Source organism: Tamandua tetradactyla, chromosome 5, assembly GCF_023851605.1.
Source record: "Tamandua tetradactyla isolate mTamTet1 chromosome 5, mTamTet1.pri, whole genome shotgun sequence".
In the NCBI taxonomy this organism is placed as follows: Eukaryota; Metazoa; Chordata; class Mammalia; order Pilosa; family Myrmecophagidae; genus Tamandua; species Tamandua tetradactyla.
Genome location: NC_135331.1, coordinates 96,693,288 through 96,718,192, shown reverse-complemented (window position 1 = coordinate 96,718,192; position 24,905 = coordinate 96,693,288). Strand labels below are relative to the sequence as shown.

The 24,905-nt window shown below is 55.3% G+C and overlaps 2 protein-coding genes across 3 annotated transcripts; both read left to right on the top strand.

Annotated features, from left to right (window-relative positions):
• Nucleotides 1–472: 472 nt before the first annotated feature.
• KCNK16 (potassium two pore domain channel subfamily K member 16) lies at nt 473–8,127 on the top strand. 2 transcript variants are annotated; one of them, XM_077161699.1, is made up of 6 exons: nt 473–748; nt 4,024–4,138; nt 5,121–5,287; nt 6,104–6,269; nt 6,625–6,767; nt 7,970–8,127. In XM_077161699.1, exons 1-6 carry the CDS (start codon nt 536–538, stop codon nt 8,060–8,062), a joined length of 897 nt encoding a protein of 298 aa, XP_077017814.1. In that variant the 5' UTR covers nt 473–535; the 3' UTR covers nt 8,063–8,127. The 2 variants fall into 2 exon arrangements, with proteins under 2 accessions (XP_077017814.1, XP_077017813.1); XM_077161698.1 differs by lacking the exon at nt 7,970–8,127 and having other exon boundaries at nt 6,625–7,015.
• Nucleotides 8,128–8,742: 615 nt separating this feature from the next.
• KCNK17 (potassium two pore domain channel subfamily K member 17) lies at nt 8,743–21,463 on the top strand. The gene is made up of 5 exons (XM_077161696.1): nt 8,743–8,994; nt 11,910–12,024; nt 16,546–16,706; nt 17,070–17,244; nt 20,739–21,463. Exons 1-5 carry the CDS (start codon nt 8,758–8,760, stop codon nt 21,047–21,049), a joined length of 999 nt encoding a protein of 332 aa, XP_077017811.1. The 5' UTR covers nt 8,743–8,757; the 3' UTR covers nt 21,050–21,463.
• Nucleotides 21,464–24,905: the final 3,442 nt, after the last annotated feature.

Below are 24,905 nucleotides of genomic sequence, written 5' to 3'. Positions count from 1 at the left end.
ACAGTTCAATTCTCCTAGCCCCATTTTGTAACCAACGCAATGGGGTAGAAGGCTTATTCACACCCATCCTAATTTCTTCCTAGTTTCTAAGGTTGGGGGCTGGAAGCCTACAGCAGTGAGAAGCGGGGGCTCCAAGGGAGCCCATTCAGGCTTCAGTAGAGAGGGCAAGCTTATCAGATTTGACCTGGAAACACCCACCCAACTTGGAGCCTGAGGATGAAACACGATGACCTCAGGAGGACCCGCTAGGTGTCTCTGAGGGTCCATGTCACTGACCTGCTGCTCTCCATGGAAAAAAAAAAGGGCCAGGGTTGGGGGTGGCTTGCCTGTTTGCACTCGTGGCACTTAGTGCAGCCAAGCTGAGCCACACTGTTCAAACAGACTCCCCAGCCTCCAGACACCTGTGCCGAGGCGGACGAGGGGGGTGAGGCAGGCGGGGAGCTGGCTGCAGGTCCCTGGGCACTTACTCCTTGCCTGCCTCCCGCCTCTCATCCCACAGCCAGTCCCACGGTCCGGGCCCAGTCCTGGCCACGCCATGCCTGGTGCTGGGTTCTGCAGCTGCTGGGGAGGCCGGCTGTTGCCCCTGCTCCTCACCTATGTCTGCTACCTGCTGCTTGGCGCTACCGTCTTCCAGCTGCTGGAGAGGCAGGCTGAGGCACAGTCCAGGGACCAGTTTCAGTTTGAGAAGCTGCACTTCCTAGAGAACTACACCTGCCTGGACCAGCATGCCCTGGAGCAGTTTGTGCAGGTGAAGGGGAGCAATGAAGGAGTGGGACAGAGAGGCTTGGAGACTTGGGCAGAAAAGGGGTTCTCGTGGTGGGTGAGAGGGGGGGCATTCAAGCGTTATCCAGTGGCCTGATCCCTTGTTAAAAGCAGAGTGTGGTGTGGTAAAAATAGGCAATCAGGTGGGACCTAATCCTGGATTTTCATCCCAGATCTATAACTGGATTGCTGTGTGACCTTGCACATATGACTTAACCTCTCTAGACTCAAATTTCTTCCATAAGGTGACGAGAATAATCATACCTGTGCTGTAGACATTTGAGAGCAGATGTACAAGCACCCTCTAAACTGTCTCTTGCTGCATAAAAGTGGATTGTGTCAGTGTTATCAACTCTACCCAAATTTCCTTCTCCCACATTTCTGCAGTCCCCCTATCTCAGCTCCAGGGCCACTTCTGCCTTCTCTGCACCTCTATCCCATGCACTGAGCACACTTTGAGGGCTGTGGGTGGGAGACACAGATAAATGTCAGGAATGGCCACCACCTTCCCTAATCCAATTTCACCTGGAGATGGGCTTGGTGGGCAGTGGCCAGGGTGGCCACCAGGACCGTGGGGTGCTGCTGGCAGAGCGGGTCACCCCCTGCCTGGGTTCCTACTGCTGCCCTGCACAGACACCAGGACCTCAAGCCTTAGGCCTTCCTGACTCAGCACCCGCTCTAACAAGAACAAGGCAAACCAGGGTGCCGTGGGGGAAAGTGAATGCATTTAAGGCCAGGGGTTCCGCAAATGACAACACCCACTGCAAAGGAACAAGCCAAGTGCAGAATAAGCATTATACGAATTGCATTTACTGAGCATTTCCAACATGCTGAAGACAGAGGGGAACCAGGTTATCTTGAAGAGTTTAGAACAATCGTGCTACATGGCCTGGGACCAAGCATTTTGCATGTGCTTTCTCATGCAGTCTTTAGATGGGAACCGAGGCACAGAGAGGTGGCGAATCTTAGCCAAGGCTGCACAGCAAGTAGTGGTAGAGAAAGAACTCACACCCAGGCTATGTAGTTTCAAAACCCTAGTTCTTTACCGCATAAATTTAGTGTAAGTACTGGGGGAAGGACACAGCAAGAGCAGCAGTTCCAGAAGTGTGGTCCCTGGGCCAGCAGCGGCAACAGCAAGGCCTGGGAGCTCATCAGAAATCCAAATCCCCCAGCCCCACCTCAGACCTACTGAGTCAGAAACTCTGGGGGTGGGGCCCGCAGTGCGTTAAGGAGCCCTGCAGGTGATGCTGACAAATCTCCTACCCCACCCGCCAGCCCTCAAGATTGAGAACAGCTGGCCTAGAAGATGGGCTGGGTGGTCAGAGAGAACTTTCAGGCACTCTGGGAGATGCGCTCAGGCCCTTGGAGGAAAAGAGGCCTCGGGCTTCACTTCCTGGCTCCCCAGCTGATGGTGTTGGTCAGGGTCAGGGCCACAGGTCCCAGGTCAGGGCTGAGGAAAGTGAAACCTCCTCCTTCAGCCCCAGCTCAGACATGAAACCCAGGAGCCAGAGAGTGTGGGAAAGCTTTGCGGCTGGAATCTGGCTGCCTCTGGGAGCTGGGAAGGAGAGAGGCCATGGGTTTGACGGCAGCACAGAGGGTCTAGAGCAGGAGGGAGGAGGGCTTCCTCACTCCCTAGGGGTGCCCCTCAGGGCCTTCCCAAGGAAGCCAGGACACCCCTTTCCCTGAAGTCTTCAGACTCAGGAGAGAGCCTCATTTGCCAAGGGAACACTAGCCAACAGGCAGAAGAACGTGGGGATAAATTATGGCGAGAACACATATTACTTTCTTATGATTAAAAATCACAAGAAAACAAAAGCTATAAGCATTATTACAAATTGACTCCAAAAGCCTTGCCCAGATTCCCAGGTCTAGTACATTTGACTCTCCCTCTTCCATCTGTAAATTCTGAAGGAGGAAACTGCCGTGGCTGCCCATTCACCCCCCACACACACACACTCAGCACCCTGACTGGCTTGGAGGCCCTCCTCAGCGGGGTGGAGGGCCTCAGGGTTTCCTTGGGAGGTACCTGAGCTAGGGCAAGTACTGCTCACAAAGGGTGAGGGTCCCCAGGGAGTGCGGGGCAGGGGGGGGTTGGCCCTTGCCTCTCTGGGTGTGTGGGAAAGAGAGGGAGGTCAAAGTCCACATTTTAAGAGGCCAGCTCCTGCCAAAGTGAGGAGAAACAGAGAGGCTATGTGGGAGAATGCCCAGCCTGGCCTGCCGAACCCACCCCCACTCTGACCCAAAGCAGGGGGAAATGGTTCCCACAGAAACTAAAGGCAGGAGCTGACCCCATTACTGCCTCCTGCTTGCCTTCGGGCGCTACGAAGTGGCATGTTTGTGCTGCTTCCCTGGGACAGTTCACAGCTAAGGGGCAGATGGGGAGGGGAGCTCTACCCATTCTCCAAGAGGGCTGGACCCAGAGGCAGCAAAAGGTCAGGTTCTGTAAACACAAACTCAACACACGTGCAACATACCCATACATACAACACATGCAACATACCCATACAATACAACATACCCATACATACAACACACATACAACATACCCATACGTGCAACATACAGCACCCATAATCCAACATGCACATTTAACACATACACCCCACCCCCACACACACACATGGAGGACACTTTCCTTAGCCTCTGATGGAATAGCTCCTCTTGGCCTGAGCTGGGACTCACTAGAGGGCAGCAAAGAGCAAGTCTGCCCCCTCACCTGAAAGCTCAAGGAACCCTGGTTTCTACAACCCCACCATCAGCCAGGTGAGGAGGCAGCCCTGTGCTTCCCTCTGGTCCCCAAACGCCCTGTTCTCCAGGAAAGTCATTCAGGAACATCCAACCTGAAGTCCTCCCATTTTTCTGACAACCCATTTGCATGTCACCCTCAGTGCCACCTGTAGCATCTCCCACCTAGATGCTCCCTTGGCACCCTCCACCTCACCTCTGTAGACCCATGTCCCCTCCACCAGCCCATGCTTAGAGCCCACACAGCAAAGAGAAAGTCTGCCCGCTCACCTGAAAGCTCAGAGTCAGCCTTGGCCGGTGGAATAGGAACAGATTTGGAGTTCAGTGACTATGGCCAAGCCACTTAGCTGCTCTAAGCCTTAGTTTCCTCATCTGTACATTGGGAACACTAAGAAGAGCATTACTAAATGAGATGACCTGAAAGCACCTGCCCAAGCCTGGCCACCAGCCCAGGCTCACTCCCTATAATTTCCTCTTCCTCTGCTGCCATGTCACTCCACCCCACCCCCCATGCAGGTCATCATGGAAGCCTGGGTGAAGGGCGTGAACCCCAAAGGCAACTCCACCAACCCCAGCAACTGGGACTTCGGCAGCAGCTTCTTCTTTGCAGGCACAGTCGTCACTACCATAGGTAAAGGGCTGAGGTAGAGAAGGCCTTCCCCAAAGCTTGTATCTTAGTTTGGTTCCCCAAAAGTAGATGCTGTGACACGGTTTGGTTTATCTGGGAGTACAGGAAGCACAGGTGGGGGAGAAGGGAAATGAAATAGAAGGTTTGCATTAAAGAGGAGATTACCAGTTAGGGGAACTAGGCTTGCTCAGAACAGTTCCACTGAGGGACAAGAAAGTAGGGGCGTTTACCAACTCCTGCCCTCACGGATTGAGGGTTGACCTGTACTAACCCTCCAGCATTTTAGACCTGCCCCATAAACCAAATACACTCCTGTGGCCAGAAAAAAAGCCCTCATGTAGAGATGCATGGAAGTCATCTGTGTGTGCAGGAATTGTCCACCAAAGCTGCAGGTGATATCAAAGGTATTTTGAGGGGCAGGGTGTGTGCTGCACCCCCCAACCCAAAATCCCACTCTATCTTAACCCCAAGGAAACCCCGGGTCTCCCCCAAAGCATTCAACTAAATCCAATCCCTTGCACCTGCCTTGAGCCTAGGTGTCAGGCTAGGCAGAGTGATGGAGTGGGGGCTGGGGGAAAACAAACCTGGATTAGAATGACCCAGGCTCAGCCCTCAAGGAGCTTCCAGTCCAATAAGGAGGGATGAGATAAGCACACCAAAAACAATAATGTAGGCAAAGCAGATAATCAGATAAGAAAGACAAAGCACCATGGGGACTCACAGCCAGTGGGGTAGAAGAGGAAGGCAGTCAGGAAGGGCTTCATGGAGGAAGTGTCATTTGAGACAGGCTTTCAAAGATGAGCAGGATTCTTATAAACAGAGATCCTTCTAACAGAGGGCAAGAAGAGTGTTTGTGGGAACAGGGTAGCTCCCTAGCCGCCCCTGAGAGGTGGTGAAAGACCAACCTTTGCTAGAGTCTGGTGGGGCAATGGGAGGAGGTTCTGAACTTTCTCTTCCTCACATTTGCATGCTCCTCCCCCTGCAGGTTATGGGAACCTGGCTCCCAGCACGGAGGCAGGCCAGGTCTTCTGTGTCTTCTATGCCCTGGTGGGCATCCCACTCAATGTGGTCTTTCTCAACCACCTGGGCACAGGGCTGCGTACCCACCTGGCTGCCCTTGAAAGGTGGGAGGACCAGCCCAGGCGCTCCCAGGTAGGGACCCTCATGCCTCTCCAGCCCTGCTGGAGCAGAATCTGCTGCATGTTGCAGACACTGAGAAAGCATTTGTCGTGGATATTATTATACATAAACACCTACAGAAGAGAAAGGATGGACACAGGATTGGGCAAGGGGAAAAGTCGAACTGCAACACAGCCAGCCAAAGACTCAGGCAACCCCACAAGGAGCTATGGGGCGTGTAGGTGCTGTCAGCATGGTCCCACGGGGTCCTGAAACAGCCAGGCCTTTATATGGATAGCTCAATAGGGCATGTGGTGTGAGCATTCCCAGGAAGGATGTATCCTTGGGCAAGGCTGTTCTCTGTAGCTAAAGTAAACCCTAAAGGAAATGACAGATGGCCGACAAGTCCTTCTATAAAGGGCATGTAGGCAATGCATTTCCATGTCCACCACAAATGCCAACATCCTTTCCTAGGGACGAAAACAAGCTCTGGACCCCAGGCATGGCCCAATGCCCTTTTCCTCTGACCTTGTAAGACCAGCGGCATATTAGGAGGAGCAGGGGTGCAGAGGAGTCTGTTCAATGACAGCTCTCCATTCCAGACCTGAGTCCCCAGGAGCCCGTACAAGCGTGCCCCCAAGCCTAAAGGGGTCTCCACACCCCTTCTTAACCCAGCAATGCAATCCTTCTGCCCAAATATTTCCCTGACTGAGCAATATCATGCGCTCATAAGTACAATCCCCCACCCGGAAAGTCCGCAGGGTGCTCCTCCTAAGTTTGTCCCAGACCCCTCTGACACAATTCTGGGGCCTTCCAAGGGAACTCAGAGGTGTACTCCCTCCCTTCCAGCTACTGCAGGTCCTGGGCCTGGCGCTCTTCCTGACCCTGGGGACGCTGATTATTCTCATCTTCCCTCCGATGGTCCTCAGCCACGTGGAGGGCTGGAGCTTCAGCGAGGGCTTCTACTTTGCCTTCATTACTCTTAGCACCATTGGCTTCGGGGACTACGTCGTTGGTGAGAATGAGGCAGTCGCATGTTTCGGAGTCGAAGATCCCCTGGGATTTGGGAGGTTGGAAGATGTCTGCTGGGATAACTGCTGAGGTTCAGATAACCCCTGGTTATTCAGGGGAGACAAGTGGTTTCTGAGGCTGCTAAGGATTATCAGCAGCAGCCTCAGACATCTTTGGTCTGTATCCATATCCATTTTCTCCTGAACCTCCATTGTTGAACCTTGTTAGCCAGGGTCTGTGGGGAGGAGAGAGAGTATATCCTGGCTGGAGGGGACCAAATGGGGTCTGGGCGCTGACTGTGCCCTCTGACCCTTGGCATTTATCCTACCCTCCTGCCTTGCCCTGCCCTGCCCTGCCAGGCATGGATCCCAGCAAGCACTACATCTCGATGTACCGGAGCCTGGCAGCCATCTGGATTCTTCTTGGCCTTGCGTGGCTGTCGCTGATTCTCCCACTAGGCCCCCTGCTTCTGCAAAGATGCTCCCAGCTCTGGCTACTCAGCAGGGGCCTCAACCTCAAGGAAGGGGGCGTCCCTGGGACTGATGGGCTCCCCAGACCTCAGAAGAGCCCCATCTCCATCTAAGCCCCTTGAGTGGCCCCAACAGCCTCTCCCAGCTTCCCCCACCTCAACCCATCCATACAGCTCACTGGATTTTCTGCTTTCCCTTCTCGTCTCCTAGCCTACTCACTTCCCAGCCCAGGCTGGTCTCAGGAGCTCTTTGGAGAGAGCAAGGAAACTGATGTGTCCAAGAAAGTTACAGAGTCAGCATAGAGGCAGGACCCAACACAGCTGTGTAAGGAGCAAGATGTGTACCTTTGTCCCAGAGCCTCTGCCCCTTTCCCCTCAAAAGTGACCTGGAAAAGTTGTACCAAACATGAGTCACTGTGACCAAATCTCCATTGCCCACCCTGCCCCATCCAAAGGAGACCTTATACCAAACAGCAAACTAAGGGCGCCTTTATTTGTGCCTCATTCGATACATGCACAATGAGCATCTGGGAAGACCTCACCATGTGCTGGGCTCTGGGGAACCAAAAGTGAAAGTTCCTGCCCTAAATGTGCCTTTTGTCAAGTGGAAAGGCTGAACAAGTAGTGAGACAACCGCAATATTGAGTCTGAAATGGGCCAACCAAGGGTATGGTGGAGGTCCATGAGACTGGCAGGCAAAAAGGGGCAAGGTCAGGGACTTTGGAACAGTCTTACTGCAAACAAGACATCTGCCTACAGGAAGTTCTCAGCCTGCAGGGTAGTCAGGCTGCCTCTCAAAGCTTGCCACCTCCCTTTGCCTAAGTTCTAGAGCTGTCCCCAAACAAGACTTAGGACCTAAGTGTTCCACCTACTTTCCTGGTCTTGGCATCCCCCACTTCCACAGGGCACTCCTTGACCTCAACACCACCACCCCCTCCTGTCTTCTTAAGAACCTTTCCAAATACTACCCTGGAAAGTAAGAGAATCTGCAAGTCCCAGGAGCTTTCAGGAGATGAGCTCCATGGAGGCCTGAAAATCCCTTTGGAATGCTATCTCCAGCCCTGGCCTTTCCCCTGCCAGATTGCCACATCTCTGGTCAGACGAAGGGAAAGAATTAGACCAGTCCATTCCAAGGCCTAATCTCACCCAGGACTGGAAATTTTGACCCCTATTCTTTCCACCACCCCTAGCAGCAAGGTAGGCCCATCAGTGAGGAGGGGAACATCTGGACAAGACTAATACAAGACTGCAGAGCAGGGACGGCACCAGGCAGGAGACTCAGGGGAAGGCTCTACAGCAGCAAGAGGGATCAAGACTATACCCCATAACTTCTTGGCATCACAGAGAGGCCCAGGAAACTGGGATACTGTGGACTCCATCCAACGCCAGACCCTTCCTCCTGGGTGAAGGTTGGTGTTAGGGGGTCTCGGGAAGCAGGGAATAGACCAGCCCACTAGTTAAGGCTCGCCTTGCCTCTGCAAGTTCATGGACAAGGGAAACTCAGCTGGATCTCTCATCTTTGAGTATACAAAGGAAAGGACCATGGCGTGAGAGGCCCAGGGAGGACTTGAGAGGCAAGAAGTCCTTGGCCATAGTCCCAGGGTCTAAGGATTTAGGCAAGGAGCCTAAAACAATAATTTGACTTTTATTTCCTCTTCCCCCTGAATATAGTTTCCAAGAGTCCAGGAAATCCTGGGGTCTCTAGGCCCCTTCCCTCTCAGCGCCTCTGATCACCCAGCAGCCCTCCCCTGCTCCCTGATGTAGGGCTGGGGGTGGGTACTCCTCCGCAGACACACAAGGCGGGGCCAGATACCCACACAGCTCAGGACCTCTTTGGTCCCTGGGATTGGATCCCTGTGTGGCGTGGGGCAGGGCTGTCCTATTCCCAGCACCCCTTCTCTCCAGGGAAAACTGGACAGATAAAGACGTTTGCTAGAGAAGGAACCATGCCAGCTCCTGGCCCTTCCTTTCCGCCTCAGTCCTTGTCCACAGCTCCGGGCTTTGACCTCCCTGCTCCCCTGCTATGTTCGCACTGCGAGCCCAGTCCATGTCCGAGGGCAGGCTTGCGGGCTGCTCGGTGCCCAGTACCGCGCTCCTGCTGCTAACCTACCTAGCTTACCTGGCGCTGGGCACGGGCGTGTTCTGGGTGTTGGAGAGCCCCGCGGCGCAGAACTCCAGCCACAGCTTCCAGCAAGACAAGTGGGTGATGCTGCGGAACTTCACGTGTCTGGATGGCCCAGCGCTGGACTCGCTGATCCGGGTCAGGGACGAGAGGGGTCGGCCCGGGCGTGGCGGGTGGAGCAGGGGCGCGCGAGGAGGGCAGGGGACGGGAGGGCACGCCCTGGTCCCAAACAGAGAGAAAGGCCGGGAGCAGTTCTCCAGGGGATAGGTGGAGGTGTGTAGACACGGGACGGCCGGGGCGCGCATAGCCGAGTGAGGGACCAGCGGGCAGGGCGGACCGCAGCGCCAAGGGTCCCCCCCTCTCTAGGAGAGAGGAATGCGCAGCGCTGGAATCTGAGTCCTCCTTTAGGGTGCGAGAGGGCAGGATTGGCCCGGTCTGGAGAGAGATGCGTGGCGCAGACATGAGATTCTGGGGACGAGGTCAATAGGGGGCGCGCTTCGTCAGTTTACCAGCTAGCAGGGCCACCGAGGCGGGACAGGGTTGGGGCAGGGCGCGCCTGAACGGCTCGGGTAGGGTGGAGCGGGGAGGCTCTGGCGGCGTGCGAAGGACCGAAGGGCACGCCCAGCCCCCGCCGGAGAGGCTACCCTGCAAATATGCGAATCGGGGGCTAGGACGGCAGGGAGTGCTGGCTTCGGAGTGGGGGAACAGGGCCACAGGGAGCGCTGGTCCCAGCAGGTGGGCGGGACGGGAGGAAGGCACACTTTCCTGGGTCAGGGGCAAAAGGGAGAAGAGGGTCCCTGTGCTCAGACCCGAGCCTGCGGGAAGGAGGGAGCGACAGAGGGGCACTTCAGCTGAGCTGGCGTTACTAGGCTTCTGCGGACACGAGGGGTGGGGCACTTTGCTCCCCCCAGCGAATGCCCAGGAAGGCTGATGCAGGGGCGCGGGAGGGCTGCAGAGGTCACTAAGGGCAGAGGCCATTCAAAGAGTGCGGCCCCTCGACCACCGGAAAGGAGAGGTAGGAGAGCGGAGGGTTGGGGTAAGAGGATTTCTTTGGGATGGGACATCCCAGATGTTCTTCCTGGAGGTACCCGTGTGCCATGGGACTGGAAGCTGCTCTGATTTGGGGAATGCTTTAACGTGAGGAACCATAGCTTGGTCCCCACACCCCTATCCCAAACAGCACTGGACGGGGGCCCAGAGAGTTGTGTCTCTAGCCAAGAATCCCTGCCCTGCCGTCCCAGTGCTTCTTCCATTGAGGAAAGGTGGGTCTACACCGGGTCTCCAGTCTAGACTTTCTCAGTCCTCGGAAAGTAGCTGGGGAAAGCATCGGAAACCATGAGAAGGGTCCAAGTGCAGAGTGGACATGGAATCCTGAGCGCTAAAACTGGGTAGATTTCGATGGATCTGAGCTGAGTAGGGCAAGGACCATCTCTGTTAAGGAGCTGACGTGGCACCTCCACCCCTATGTCCAAGTTTCTGCAAAAACAGCCCTGGCCCTGGTCCTGAGGCTGTGTGACATTCCCCTTGCAGAGGCAGCCGCAACCCAGGAAGGGTGATGACAATAACAGTACTTACTCCTATTAGTGCAGCACTTAATCATGTGCCAAGCACTTGTCCCTGGTGCTTTATGTGTATTAGTTTATTTCAACATCACATAAGAGGTAGGAATTGTTAGTGTCGTCCCATTCTAGAGATGAAGAAACTGAGGCTCAGAGAGATTAAATGGGACTACACGGCTGCAGAGCTGGGTAGGGCTGGTGACTACCATGACAAGTGCCTCAGTGCGGACCTGTCAGCATGGGTGTTTTCAAGGCTCCCAACTGGGCTCTCATACCGCCCCCCCTCTCCCCCCAGGGCTTTCTCAACCCTCCTGTGACTTCAGGAATGAGTATGCGGGGTCTCTGGCCCAGATCTACCCCCTAAGTTGCAGACATGTATGAACATGCAACATGCAGCCCTCAAATTCCCCAAGGCCCTCAAACTCCTAGCAACCCCCAAGCTCCCCAAGGCCAAGAGTAACAATTCACCTCTTCCCAGCCCTGCTCGTCTACCTGTTCTAAATCTCTGCCATTGGCCCCACCATCCACACAGTGCCCTCAGGTGCCTCTCTCTCTCTCTCACTACCCACACCCAACAAGGCCAGAAGCCTGGACTTGCACATATCTCCTCTCTTCTCCTCCCAGCTGCCACAGAACACATACACCTGATCGGCCTCCCTCTGCTCAGCGGCCCTGGATGAGACCCACCATTCCATCCCCGGCAGGGCAATACTGCAAGCATAACCTGGTCTCAGCCACCATTCAGTCTCCTTAAACTGGACCTCAGACACACGCTTGCCTCCAGACTTTGCTCCTGCTGTCCCATCTACCTAAGTGCCCTGCCACCAGGAGCAGCTCTGTCCAACCCCAAGGAAGGTCCAGCAGAAACCTCCCCTCCTCCATTCTGCCCCTACCCACTCCCCACTTCCTGATGAGCACCTTTCTTCTCTGTATTCCCACAGCATTCGATTCAGAAAATAATAATGATAATGATGATATAACAGCTACTGACATTTGCTGCATGCCTGGTACTGGTAACGCATAATACCTTCTTTAACCCGCACAACAACTCTGCTCCCATTTTACAGATAAGGAATATGAGGCACAAAAAAGTTGAGTAACTTGCCCAGGATCATGCACCCGCACTGCCTCCTCACTGCCTAGAGTATAATTGACCCTAGTGTTCAAGCGTTAATTAAGTTCATTTCTGTCCCCCTGAGTGCTGAGGTCTTGTCTATTTCACCTTTGGGTTTCCTAAAAGTACCCCATGCTGTACCCCGGTGCTTGTTGCCAGAGTGGAAGGGCGAATGAATGAATGAGTGGGTGAGTGGATGAGTGAGCAGGGGAGAACATGAGTGGTTGTGTTCTACCAGCCAGGGAAATCGCACAGATGCCATCCTGACTGCTCCGGGGTAAAGAAAGGGGGAGGAGCTGTGTCCATGGGGAGCCCTGGTGGGAAGGGAGCCCCTGTTTGCCCAGCGCAGAGCCTGGTGGTCATGGCCGCCTCTCCCCCAGAGCATCGTGCACGCGCACAGAAATGGCGCCATCCTCCCCAACAACACCACCAGCATGGGGCGCTGGGAGCTCGTGGGCTCCTTCTTCTTCTCTGTGTCCACCATCACCACCATCGGTAAGTGGGAGCAGGCCAGGGTGGGGGGGGCTGGGGAGGGCCGCCTCTCCCTGGGGGGCAGTGGGGCCAGTTGCCTTTCCGGGGTTCACCGAGGGCCTCGCTACTCCAGGTGCGGTCCGGGCTCCATGGTGCAGGCTTAACCTGGGAGCAGAATCTCGGGTCTCACCGCAGACCTGCTGCATCAGCTTCTGCATGGAACCAAGATCTCCCAGGGGAATTCGTGTGCCATGTTCAAATTGAAGGGGGGCTGCTCTAGGGGGCTCCTGCCTGTCACAGCCTGTCAGGGAGCAGAGGGTCTCCCAAGGGGACAGTGAAGGCGCCTCTGGGCGCTGAACGTGTCCTGGTCTCCTCGGCAAAGCCCACCTGATGCTGAATCGCAGGGGTGGGCATGGGGAAGACTAAAGGGGAAGCTGGGAAGAAGGCAGGGGCAGAAATCCAAAGACTTTAGATTCTTTGTTGTCAGCCTTGGAGAGAGGTGGCCGTTACACCCATCCCACTGCCTCCAGACAAGAGTGGCCTATACCCAGCAGCTTCTCAGCTCACCCAGGCACCCCCGCACCACTGTCCCCAAGCCCGACACACGCACATATGGGGGTATCCTGGGCCACCTCCCTGCTCCCTCACGCTAGCCTTGCCCTTCAGGGTCGCTGGTGGAACTTGTCCCAAGAGGGCAACTGGGGGCATTTGTGAGGGGAGGGAGAGAACCAGGCTAGATCCCGCCAGCTCTGAACCCCGTGGAATAATGCTAGTCATGCCACCCGGTATATCCCCCACGCCTGGCTCCTGCCTCCCTGCAGCTCCAGCCCAGCCCCTGCAGGACACTGGCCTTACCACCAGGTGGCAGGCTGACACTACTGGTGACGCAGATGCCTCTTCCACCAGCCAGCATCCCCTGCTCAGAAAACCAGTGCCCCAGCCCTTCTCCTTCTCCAGAGTGAGGCAAGGCAGGAGCACCCAGAGGTCTCTCCACCTACTTTTAAATTCAGCTAATACTTCTTGGAAGCAAATCTTAAGCCTACAAGGGAGCTTAAGTGGTCCTCTGCTTCCAGCCAAGCATTCTTGGGACCCATCAGACCCCATGGACCCCGAGCCCTTGGAGTGGGCAGGATGTTGTTTTTTCAGTTTTATATCCCCGGGATCTAGCACAGGGTCCAGCATACAGCAGGCGCTCAACAAATGCTGCATTTTTAATGAAGTCAATAAGTAGGCATTCATCCAGCATTTATTGAGTCCAGAGCAGTGGATGAGCTTGAAGGAGCGTCACCTTGGGCCAGCCCTCCCAGGCATGCAGGGTCTTGAGTCTCTGAACCCCACACCTCTGCCACTCTCTGCCCCAGGCCTGTGACCTTGACCCACCACAGCCTGCCTTTTCAGCCACCCTCTGAGCCAGCTCTGAGGGTGATAAGGGCAAGAGGGAGGGGACCCCACCACATCTACATGTCACAATGGATACACCAAGGGTCTCCTTGTACCAGGCACCCTGCTGGCCACTATTACAATGGAAGTCTCATTTTATCCTTACAGAAACCTCCAAGGATAAGTCCTCTTATTTTCATGTCACAGATGAGGAAACTGAGGCACACACACGCAGAGGCAACACGGCTTCCCCAGGGTCACAGAGCTAGTAAGCAGTGGAGCTGGGATTCAAAACCCAGCTGGGGAACTGCATGGCTCTTTCCAACAATGCCTGCCCTTGGGGAGTTTACAAGAAAGGGTGGGAATTCCAAGTAACAGGAAGAAGAAGGGAACCATTCCAGGGTGAACAACAGGGAAGTTCACATACACACAGGGAAGGAAGATGAGACAGTGGATGGGAGGTGGGGCACATGCTGGACACCCCAAGAGGGAAGGGAGAGGTATTGAGAGGTACAGGAGCACGCCCCTCCTCAGTAACCCTGTTACCCTGGAACCAGCACCCTGTAAGGGTTGGTGGTCAAACCCAGTATGAAGGCCGTAGGAAGGACCTGAGTCCAGAAATCATCCATCATCTGCAAATTCCATCCCAGGTTTTTCAGTTGTTCATTCATATATCCATCCATCCACCCACCCATCCATCCATCCATCCATTCAACAAATAAATTGAGTCCCTCCTGTGGGCCAGACACTGTTCCAGGTCCTGGGGATACAATGGTGAGCAAATCTGCCCAAATCCCTGTCCCCTGGGAGCTAACATTCCAGTGTATGGAGACACACAATAAACAGATACATAGATGAGATTCAGGTGGTGGTAGGTGCTTAAAGAAAAGTAAAGCCAAGTGGTGTGTGTGTGTGCGGGGTCGGGGGGTGGGGTTCCAGTAGTGATGGTGGGTGTATTTTAGATGGGTTAGTCAGAGAAAGCCTTGCTGAAAAGGTAACACTGAAGCATAGATATTAACAAAATAAGGGAGCAAGCCATGCAGATAACTGGAAAACCTTGTGCTAGCAAGTGAAAAGGGCCTGAGGTAGAAGAGAAACTGATGTGTTCGGGGAGCAATAAGGAGATAAAGGTCCCCATGGGACCTCCTCCTAAAGCAAGAATCTAAGTGCTGCTAACCCAGCCATGAGAACTGCATGAAAAAGAAGAATCTCAGGACAGAGAATGGGACTGTGGGGAGGGGGCGCCCTGGGGTCCGCAGCTGGACATGAGGGGTCAGTGAGGACCCACTCAGAGAAGAGGGATGGAAGCCAAAAGGAGGTTTAGCTCCCCAGCAGAGGTGGCGAGTCCCTCTGGAGAGGAGGCTAGGCCAGTTCAGTGGAGTTCAATTATTCCTTCATTCAGTCAACAGAATTTATTTAGCACGTTCTGTATGCTAGGGGCTTGAGGGCTCACATTTCCAGCCTCCAGTCCACCCCCACACCACCCTGTGAGGTGGGTGTCGAAACATCCCCATTTAACAGATGAGGAAGCAGAGACTGAGAAAGGTCAAGCCAAGGTCCCACAGCCTGAGGATGGCAGAGCTGGGATTCAAACCCAGGAGGTGCATCTGACCCCTCCTTTGAAGATCCCTGGGCAAGGAGGGGACGGATGTAAACCACCAGTTTCAGTACAGTACAAGTGAGTGGAGGGAGTGGAGGAGCGCTGACTCAGTCTGGAGGAGCAGAAACCTTCGGCAGTGATGTGGGGCAGGACGCCACACAGTCATTTATTTACACAGCCAGTAGTGTGCTCACCCCCCATTCCTTCCTTCACTGTTCATTCATCCTTGTAGCCACTCCCACACCAATGGTAAGTACTTATGATGTGGCCGGCCCTGTGCCAGTTACAGAGACTATAAAATGATTAAGACCAGCCCCTGCTCCTGAGGGGTTCCAGTCCTGGTGTGAGGGAGGCACAGCAACAAATCATTTCAGAGAGGGTGGCTGTCCTCGACGCCCAGGCAGGCCGCCGGGAAAGCTCTGGAACAGCAGCTCCCCCGGAGGGCAGAGGACGTAAAGAGTCATCTGTAGGTGGGCAAGGAGGGCAGGACACGCTCGGTGGGGGAAGAGCCATGTTCAAAGGCCCAGAGGCGTGGCAGGGTGGTAGGGCAGGGCGCGGCCAGCGCTGGGAGAGTGGGAGCAGCCGATGAGCTGGAGGAGATGGGCTGGTGGGAGACTGGACTTTCCCCAGCAGACCTGAGGAATAATGAAGGGCGAGATCTGGGTGATGACAGAATTCAGGTTTGGGTTTGAGAAAGACAAGACAGTAATGGAAAGCAAGGAGAATAGAGACAGATGCGGAGGAGAGCGAAGGGGAAAAGAATGCAGGCTGACGGAATCCTTTCATGAACACCTCTTTCTCCCCCAGCCTCCCCCTTCCCTTCCTGTCATGACCAGAGGCCCCAACTCTTACCTCCCACAGGTCTGCCTTGGGGCACCAGCTGCCCTTCACTCCCAGGGGGAGCTGGGAGGGAACCCCAGTCTGTTAGTTTGGGTGCTCAGGGAATCAGACACCGAGGAGGAGGAGACATGGAAGGTGAGAGCCTCAGACCACAAAGCCAGTCCGATACCTGCGAAAGGAGAGAGGGAGGAAAGGAGGATTGACGGGAAAGAGCCTCAGGCTGCAGTATCGGCTTCAGGGACCCCACCCTGGGCAGGCACAGCCTGGCTTTAGTCCTACACCATGCTGGGTCGTGGGCTGGAAGCAGCCTGGAGACAGCATTGACACGGCTTGAATGGTGCAGTGGGCCGCGAAGGTGCAGCGGCTGAAGGTTCTGGAACATTCCCTGCTCCACTCCACACCCCTCTGCCCACCAGAGAGGGAGGAAATGAAGACAGGAAAGACCAGATTCGCACACTTCCTAGGGGGCTGAGCTCATGCACGCGGTGGCTCAGCTCTTGATAGCCTCAGTTTCCCCATCTGTAAAATGTAGGAAATAATCCCTATTTGGAAGGGTGGTTGTGAGGATGAAATGAGGGATTTGTAAAGGGCCCTGCCCCGTGGCTGACACGTGGAAGGAGGACCCTGATAAGTGTTAACTGCCCATACCAGGCAGGGGAGGGGGCTGCGGTGGCGGGAGCGGGCAGGGGTGGGCTGGAGAAGTCTCCTGTCCCCTCTCGCCTCAGGCTACGGCAACCTGAGCCCTCGCACGGTGGCCGCCCGCCTCTTCTGCATCTTCTTTGCTCTCGTGGGGATCCCACTCAACATCGTGGTGCTCAACCGGCTGGGCCATCTCATGCAGCGAGGGGTGCATCGCTGTGCCTGCAGGCTGGGGGGCGGCTGGCAGGTGAGGGGCTGTCCAGAGCGGGAGGAGGGAGGAGGCCACTTCTTAAGGTGAAAAGATATGGTGGGGGGGGTCCCCACTGGAGATGGGACACTGGTGGGATCTGGTGGGACTGGGGTCACAGCCCACAGTGGAGGTCTTTAGTAATAAAAGGGGTGTGGGTGGTGGAGATGGGGTGAGGCTGAGCAGACAGGAAGGGCACGAGGCAGCCAAGGCAGGAGGTCTAGGCGAAGTGGGCACACGGGAAAGCGCATGCCTTGCCCCAACTAAGTAGCCCCCCCCAGCCCCCACGGTACCGCTGGGCTCCCCCCTCCCCATGCACTGGGCAGAGGCCCCCTGGGGACGGTGGACCATGCACCCCCACAGGACCCGGCCAAGGCCTGGTGGCTGGCAGGCTCCAGCGCCCTGGTCTCGGGCCTCCTGCTTTTCCTGCTGCTGCCTCCGCTGCTCTTCTCCCACATGGAGGGCTGGAGCTACATGGAGAGCTTCTACTTCGCCTTCATCACCCTCAGCACTGTGGGCTTCGGGGACTACGTGATCGGTGAGGAGGCCCCGGGCGGGCATGCGGGAGGGGCGGCCTGGGGGTTCAGCAGCCGTTGCTGGGTCCCCACACTCACTCGTTCCTTTAGCCCATGTCTGCTGGGCCCTGGCTGAGTGCCAGGTGCTCTGGAGGACCTGGAGACCCAGAGTCCAGAGGACACGGCTCTCTGCAGACTCAGACTGCATGGGCTGAGTGACCGGGCCAAGGTCACCCAGTTAAAAAGCAACAGCTGGGATCTAACTCACGGCTGTGAGTTAGGGCTTCTACCCACCTTGACCAGACAGACTATCACCGCAGGCCGACGGGTTATTCTTAAAGCTCACTAGATGAGAGGAGACACTGACCCCAGCCGTGCCCCAGCTCACCCTGCTCCAGGGAAATGCCAAGCCATCCAAAACTGCTCCAGGCTGGGGGCCAGGCATTCCTCTTCACAGCCCGGGGGGGGACAGTGAAGCCTCCCCCTCCCCCATTGGCACCCAAATTCTTAGTGTCAACAAGAAAGGGCTGTGCGGCCCAGATGGCTGCAGGTGGTGTTAAATCAATGGTCACTACCCAAGGTGACGAGAGAAGGACACAGAAGCCTTGTGTTAGGTACACCCCAACCCACTCCCATAATAAAGCTGAGGCCAGATGTCCAGCAGGTGGCAGTAGAGGGACATTGGGGGGGTCAGAGCGGGGAGGGTGGCTGGGCTCCCAGCTCTGCCTCCAGTCATCCTTTTCTCCTCCCCACCCTTTTAGCCTCACCCACTGGCACTACCACCAAGCTGGCCTCCAGGGTCTGTGCCCTGCCTCTGATGCCATGGCCCTAACATGGGGAGGAGGTCTTGCTCTGCCCTCCTTGAGCAACAGAACCCAGCCCAGAATACTGAAACAGGCTCAGAGAAAACAGAAGGGAAGGGAACGCAGAGAGTAATGAATGTCTAACTCATGAGGCAACACAAAGAGATGGTTGTCACCTCCATTCAGGAGAAAGCTGAAGCTCAGAGAGGCCAAGCCATTGGTCTGAGATTGCACAGCTAGGGAGATATGGATTCTGGCCTCTTAGGCTCCAAAACTCATACTCCTTCCAGCTCGCCTCCCATGTTCCCTCTCTGAGCCTCAGGGTCCCTGTCTGTAAAACAAGGTGACTGAGCTACATGATCACTAAGACACACACACACACACGTGTTCTCTCTTCTGTATGCAGGGTCCCCTTCCCCAAGCCTCTCTTCCCCCAAAAGAGGGATCCTGTGTCAGGGGCTTCATGCTGCCCCATCCTGGGATGGTGACTGTTACTCTACAAGGAAATCCTTGGAAGGTTTCTTACAACCAAGTCATGCACCCACCTTTACTGTCGAAGTGGAGAGATGTGTCTGAGGAGACTGAGCCCAGCAGCACTTCACAGCTCAGAGAATGATTCTTGGCTCTGTTCTCTCCTCTCTGTTGTCATTGATGTTTCTCTCCTCCAGCAGGGCTCTTATGTACAGCTGCACAGGTTGGGCAGTGTGCAACCCTAGGGGGTATGGCTTATGCAGACCATAGCGAGGCTAGCACCACCCGAAGTCCAGGCTCTCCAGTCACCGTCTTTGACCCCCATTCTCATAGCTGCCTCTTATGACCTTTAAAATGTGTAAGTCTCATCATGTCAACTGCTCACCCCTCTTCTACCAAAACACCCTGACTGAGGAAACCTGCTCCAAAACCCAGAGGCACCCTTTATGCCGAGAGGGGCTGCCAGGACGCCGCATCTAGACCCAGGGCAGTGGCAGAGCTGTCCCTTTCGCGTTTCCAGAGGTGTGCTGCCCTATCTGGCCCCCTCTACAGCCATTTCAGTCCCTCACGGCAAGTAGTCATGTGGAGAGCACGCAACTGCTTCATCTGCAAGGGGTTTTCTTTACCCAAATGGGGAAACTGAGGCCCAGAGAGCAGGAAGTCAAGGGCAGGTGTAGCATGAACTCCCAAGCCACAGGTCCTCACACTACACATATTTCAGAACCTTCTACAAGCCAAGAAGGGGACAAACCCCAACCCCCACTTCTTCCCCGTGTCTCTCAGCTTCTCCATGTCTTCAGGGACAGGGTCCATGGGACTCGACTGAGGTCCACCAGCTAGACACTGGTCGCCACTGCCCCTGTGTCAGCAGCCACAAGGCATGCTGTCTTCTGCTCTTTACACCAAGTCTGTGGCCGAAGCAGCTCCCGGGGCCCAGCCGCCTGCTCCTCCCTGGACCCACAGCCCTTGCTTCCCCCAATTTCATTTGCAGCTCAGTGGAGCGCCTTGCCAGATGCCAGGTCTCCTGGCACTTAAGATTTTGGCTAAAAAAAAATGAAATAAAGGGGGAGAAGAATGCCTCCTTCCCTCCGTTGCCAGGAGCAACTGAGCTGTTGGGTGGCAGGGGCCAAGGGCTGGCTCGCCGCTGATCTCATTTGGGAGCACCTGCGGAATCATGGCCCCTTAACCCAATCAGCCTAATCCAATCCCAGCTCCTGCTGGCCAGCCAAGGTCAGCTGCAGGGCGGCAGGCTCAGCCCCGAGCTGAGGTCCGGGAGGGGAAGAGAGGGGGCCCAGCCTCGGAGGACAGAGCAGAGAGACTCTGCGAGGGCCAGAAGAACAGGATGAGGGGGGGACGGGGGCAGGGGACAGGCACAAAGGAACTAAGGCAGAAAAGGATGTCGAGGAAATAGGCCAGCAGGTTTTTCCCTTTGAATGATTCCAGTTTGATGAGGGAAGTAAGACCCCAGGGAACAGAGAGAGGGAACTGTTATCAAGCAGTCCCTTGACACAAATTAGATGCATTCACCTACGTGATCCCTAAAACAGCCCTAGGGTGTGGACACTGTTGTTGTCTCTGTTTCACAAATGAGGAAAGGAGCTTACCCAACAAACACACATGGGCTGCAAGAAACAGTGCCACAGAAGGGCCCAGTCCAGACTCTGGAGAGTGGCGTCTCAGCTGAGCTATGATGGATGAGGGGAAGGTAACCAGGCCAAGAAAGATTGGAAAGGAAGGGCATTCTGAACCAAGAGGACAGCAAGTGCAAAGGCCCTGTGGCAGAAAGGATGATCCCATCAGACAGAAGGGAACCAAACATACAGACAAGCAAATGACAGGTGGGGCATCAGGATCTCTTGGAAGGCTTATTAAAACACAGATTGCTGGGCCCGCTCCCAGAGTTTCTGACTCAGCAGGTCTGTGGTGAGGCCCAAAGACTGGCCTTTTTAACAAGCACCCAGGTGATGCAGGTGAAGTGTGGTTTGGGGCCCACTCTTTGAGAACTGCTGGGATAAATAACAGAAGAGATAAATGGAGAAAACTCAGCTTCCAAGTCTAAAGTGCCAATCCAGAGGGGCTTCCTGGCATCCTAGGTAGGTGACCATGAGGCCAGGAATCTCAGGCCAGGCTGGACTTCCCATATTCTGTCCCGCTGACCCCTCAACTTGGACGAGCCACGCGTCCTTGACTTTGCTATGGGACTGACTTTCCCGGGCCTCTCTCCTGGCCCTGCCTCTCCCCAGGGATGAAGACCGACCGGAGGTACCCGCTGTGGTACAAAAACATGGTGTCCCTGTGGATCCTCTTTGGGATGGCGTGGCTGGCCTTGATCATCAAGCTGATCCTGTCTCTGCTGGAGACCCCAGGGAAGCTGTGTTCCTGCTGCCACCATGGCTTCAAGAGAGACTGCAAGCCCCGAGGCTGGAGGCAGGGCCCAGGTGGGAAACCAGAGCACCAGTCCTTACAGCACAGCTGCAGTCCGGAGGAGCCTGTGGAAATCATCCTACATCCAGAACCTTCTACGGGGGCCACAAGCTATGACAAGGATAGCTAGTTCCACTCCTATATTTGTTCCCTCTTCTTCCTCAGGAATAAGGCCCCTGATTTTAAACTTGGCCCATGGCTACCCAGACTGTAGACTACATCTTCCATCCTCCCTGGAGGCTAAGTACAGCTATATGGCCAAGTTCTGTGTCCTTTATGACATGGGGGATGCGAGGTTCCCATAAAGGGAAAGGGAGTATGCTCTTCTTCCCCGCCTCTCCTTCATAGTTGGCTGCAATGCTGATGTGATTGCTGGAGCTCTGGCAACCAGACTGTACCTTGAGGTAGAGGGCATGTTTGAAATTGGCAGCATGTTAAAATAGAAAAACTTGGGTCCCTGATGATTATGGAGCCACAATAACAAATCTGTATTTAACCCCACAGGCTTCATTTACGTGAGAGAAGAATAAATGTATCTTATTTAAAACACTATTATTTGGTTTTCTGGTCACTCAAAGCCTAACCTAATTCTAATTGAGACACACACCACACACCCAGAGACAAAGCTGCCACCTGAGACATTGGCATACAGATAGAAACCACCCTCTTCCCAGACGAGTTTGCTCAGGAATGATGGAGGGAATGGATTAAGGGTTGATACACAGGCCCCCTATACCTCCAGGGACCCTCCAGGTAAACACAGTAAACAGTTGCTGATAACTCTCAGGACTGACAATGATAACTCTCAGCAGGCAGTTGGTCCCAGTTCAGCTGCAAACCCTTGCTCTATTGCTCATTCACACTGCAGAAAAGTCAGGGACAGACAAGTGGGTTCCAGCCTCCTGCCTCACCCAGCCTCACTACCCATCACCCAGGCCTTCTCGATGCACTGTAAGGCTGCAACCGCAGCTTTCAGAGCCAGGTAAAATTTGCAGAGGTCACTTCAGTTTGCAGCATTTCTCTCCCTGAGCATGTTTGCCGCTCACTCAGGGTTGCCACTGAGGCAGCACCTAAGCAGTGGTTGCAGCCCCACACACATGCATGTCAGGCCGGACCTGAGGGTCACCTGGGACAGCAGCTGGATTCTCAGTTGGCCCAGTGGGCAGCTGTGACTCCCCTCCTCCAATCCCCCATCCCACAGGTAGCAGCACAGGAACCCAGGGAGCGCCACATAGGCCTTCCCTGTGGACAAGTACTTCAGCCTCTGGGCCCTCCTGGATCTGGGTGGAGCAAGGAGGAAGTGAGGGCTGTGACAGCATCCAGCTTAGGCCATCTGGCCTGTCCCTGAGTGGACCAAGGCCAGACCCAGGAGGAAGCCCAGAGAATAACCAATAGGGCCTGTGCCTGCTTCCTGAGGCCTACAGGCTGGGCTTGGGAAATGTAGGCAGGGAGGAGACTGCTGGAGGTCTGGGAGTGGCATCCTTTGCATTTAACACACTTCCAGAAAGACAACCTGGCAACTCAGATCTGGGCAAGTGAGAGAGACAAGGATGCTGAGTTGGCTGCTGGGGTCCCAACTCTTTTTCACGTTGGACCCCTTTCTCCTCATTCCTGGTCCCACGGAATTCAAAGTCTCTCTCTCCCCCATTAAGCCCTTCACCCCCACAAGGACCCCTACCTCAGAAAGTCTCACCCCAGAGGACACAAATCCGGGGGGCTGTGGGAGGTGTGGCCTAGACGAAGGCTTCTGATTGGACTGTTCCTTACAGATATCTGCAGCTCAGCCAATGAGAAGAGTCGCTGGAAGTCTGCCGTCCAAAAAGTGGGGCTGGGCCATGGGGTGGAGAGGGAGATGAATGGGGTGGCGGAGAGGGGGGAGTTTGAAGCCTCCTTGGGAGCTACCTAGAAAGATCTGGAGCAAAGGCACAAGGATGAGTAGCAGACCTCAGGACAGAAATCAGAGTGGACGGTGGGATCTTACCTCACAGGCAAGAGGGAGGGTCGGTTCTTCAGGAGGGAAGTAGAAGTGATGAGGATGGGAGAGGGGCAGGCTGAGAGAGGTCCCCACCCAGTACAAGGGCAGGAACCAAGGCATCCCATTCCTGCAACTTAGGTTGCCAAGGACCTTGAGAAGGAGGGGAAAGCACACCCTCAGAGCAGCGGTTAATCCTCAAATGCAGTAGTTAAGGGTGCAGAGCTCAAAGGCTGCATGGGGTGAGACCTTGGCTCCACTGTTTACCCTAAGCAAAAATGTCTCTTTGCCTCAGTTTCCTCCTTTGTCAAACGGAGGTCAGAGCAGTACCAGTCTCCCAGAATTCAGCGAGTGACTGTGTGTGAAGTTCCTGAGACGAGCGCGTGGCAGCCCGGAGATGGTGCCGTGTGCATTTCAGCTGTCACTGTCCACACGGCCAGGCCCGGTGGACGAGGCGGGCGCTGTGCAGGCCCGCGGCTACATGACAGGCAGCGCCTCTGCTGACGCCGTCTTGGGGCTGGCCAGGCCGGGCTGGGCTGAGCAAGCAGTGATCGCAGAACTGAGCCCTGCCCTTGGGGGCTCCCAGGCTGATACTGTCACGTTGCTGGCTGGGCTGAGGGGTCTGTACACGTGAGTCAGAGTGGAACCACAGGCAGAAACCAGGAAGTGCACTCCAAGTGTGCAAATGCAGTGCCAGGGGACGCTCAGCGCTGCCGAGGGCAGGCCAGCTCTTAACCCCAGTGGCTGCCTGCTTTCCGCCCGCTTCTCAAGCACCAGCAAGGAACGGTCAGGCCCCGCATCACTGAGTGTGCCTCCCTTTAAAACAGAGACATGGTTTACTATTATTCTTACATTGTTGTTATTTCTAACATGTATTGGTTTTTTACTATGTGCCAGGCACCGTTCTCAGCTCCTTACTTGTACGAAGTCATTTATTTCTCCCATCAACCCTGTGAGAGAGCAACTATTGTTTTTAATACTGCTTTAAGAGGAAGAGGAGATTTGCAATGGATCTGAAGGCCAAGGGTAGCCACCCATCTATCTGGGTGGGTGACTGTGAGGGAGGTTGTCGGCCCCCTAGCTGGGGGATAAGTGGGTCTGGACTGGGAAGCAGGGAGACCCTCCTTTAAGCCCTGCGTGAGCTCCAGAACTGTTCCCTTCTGTGCCTCAGTTTCCTCACCTGTACAAGAGGGACGGCTTCAATGGAGTCTGAATCTTATCACTCTTACTCCCGCAAACTTTGTCTTATTTGCTCTAGTTAAGCAGATTTCAGAGACTGCAGTTCCCTGGCCTCACCCCCACCCCCGTCTCAGTTCTCCTGAGGATGTGTTAAGCATTTGGATCCAAGAGGCTCTCTCATGCTCACTGGCTGCACACTTGCTGGAGTGCTTTCGTTCTCTCTCTCTCTCTCTCTCTCTCTCTCTCTCTCTCTCACACACACACACACACACACACACACACACACATAGGATTTAAAGACAAGGGAAAAAGGAGGTCTGCCTGCTCCTCAGGCCCTCCAGTGCTGAAGACCTGTCGGGGAAGGGGCTGGGTAGTGTCCATTCATTTCAGGAGCCAAGACCAGAGAAGGACATGGCTCAGTGGAACCTGCAGGGCTCCTCGGACTAGGACAGCAGCTATGCGGAGACTCCCCCATCCCCTGGCCCCCCGGCCCTTACCTCACCAGGTCCCCACCCCTGGGCTCCAGGCCCAGAAGCAGGGCCCACTGCCCTCCCCTCCATGCGCACACAGGGCTGGATTCCCCCACACACACTGACCCCCTCCTCCCATGTACACACTGCCGGCCCCCAGCCTCCCACCCCCAATGCCATGCACCCCAGGGCTGGTCCCAGGCCTCTAGCCCCAGTGACCTCCTACCCCCCACCCCCACTGTAACCCCCCCCACACACACTCCTTTGCTTGCTGGATCTCACTTCCAGCCAAAATTTTTTTGAGGGGGGCCAAGGAGACAGCCCCTGTCAGAGGCCTCCCCAGACCCTCTCTAGGGTCTTTGCCC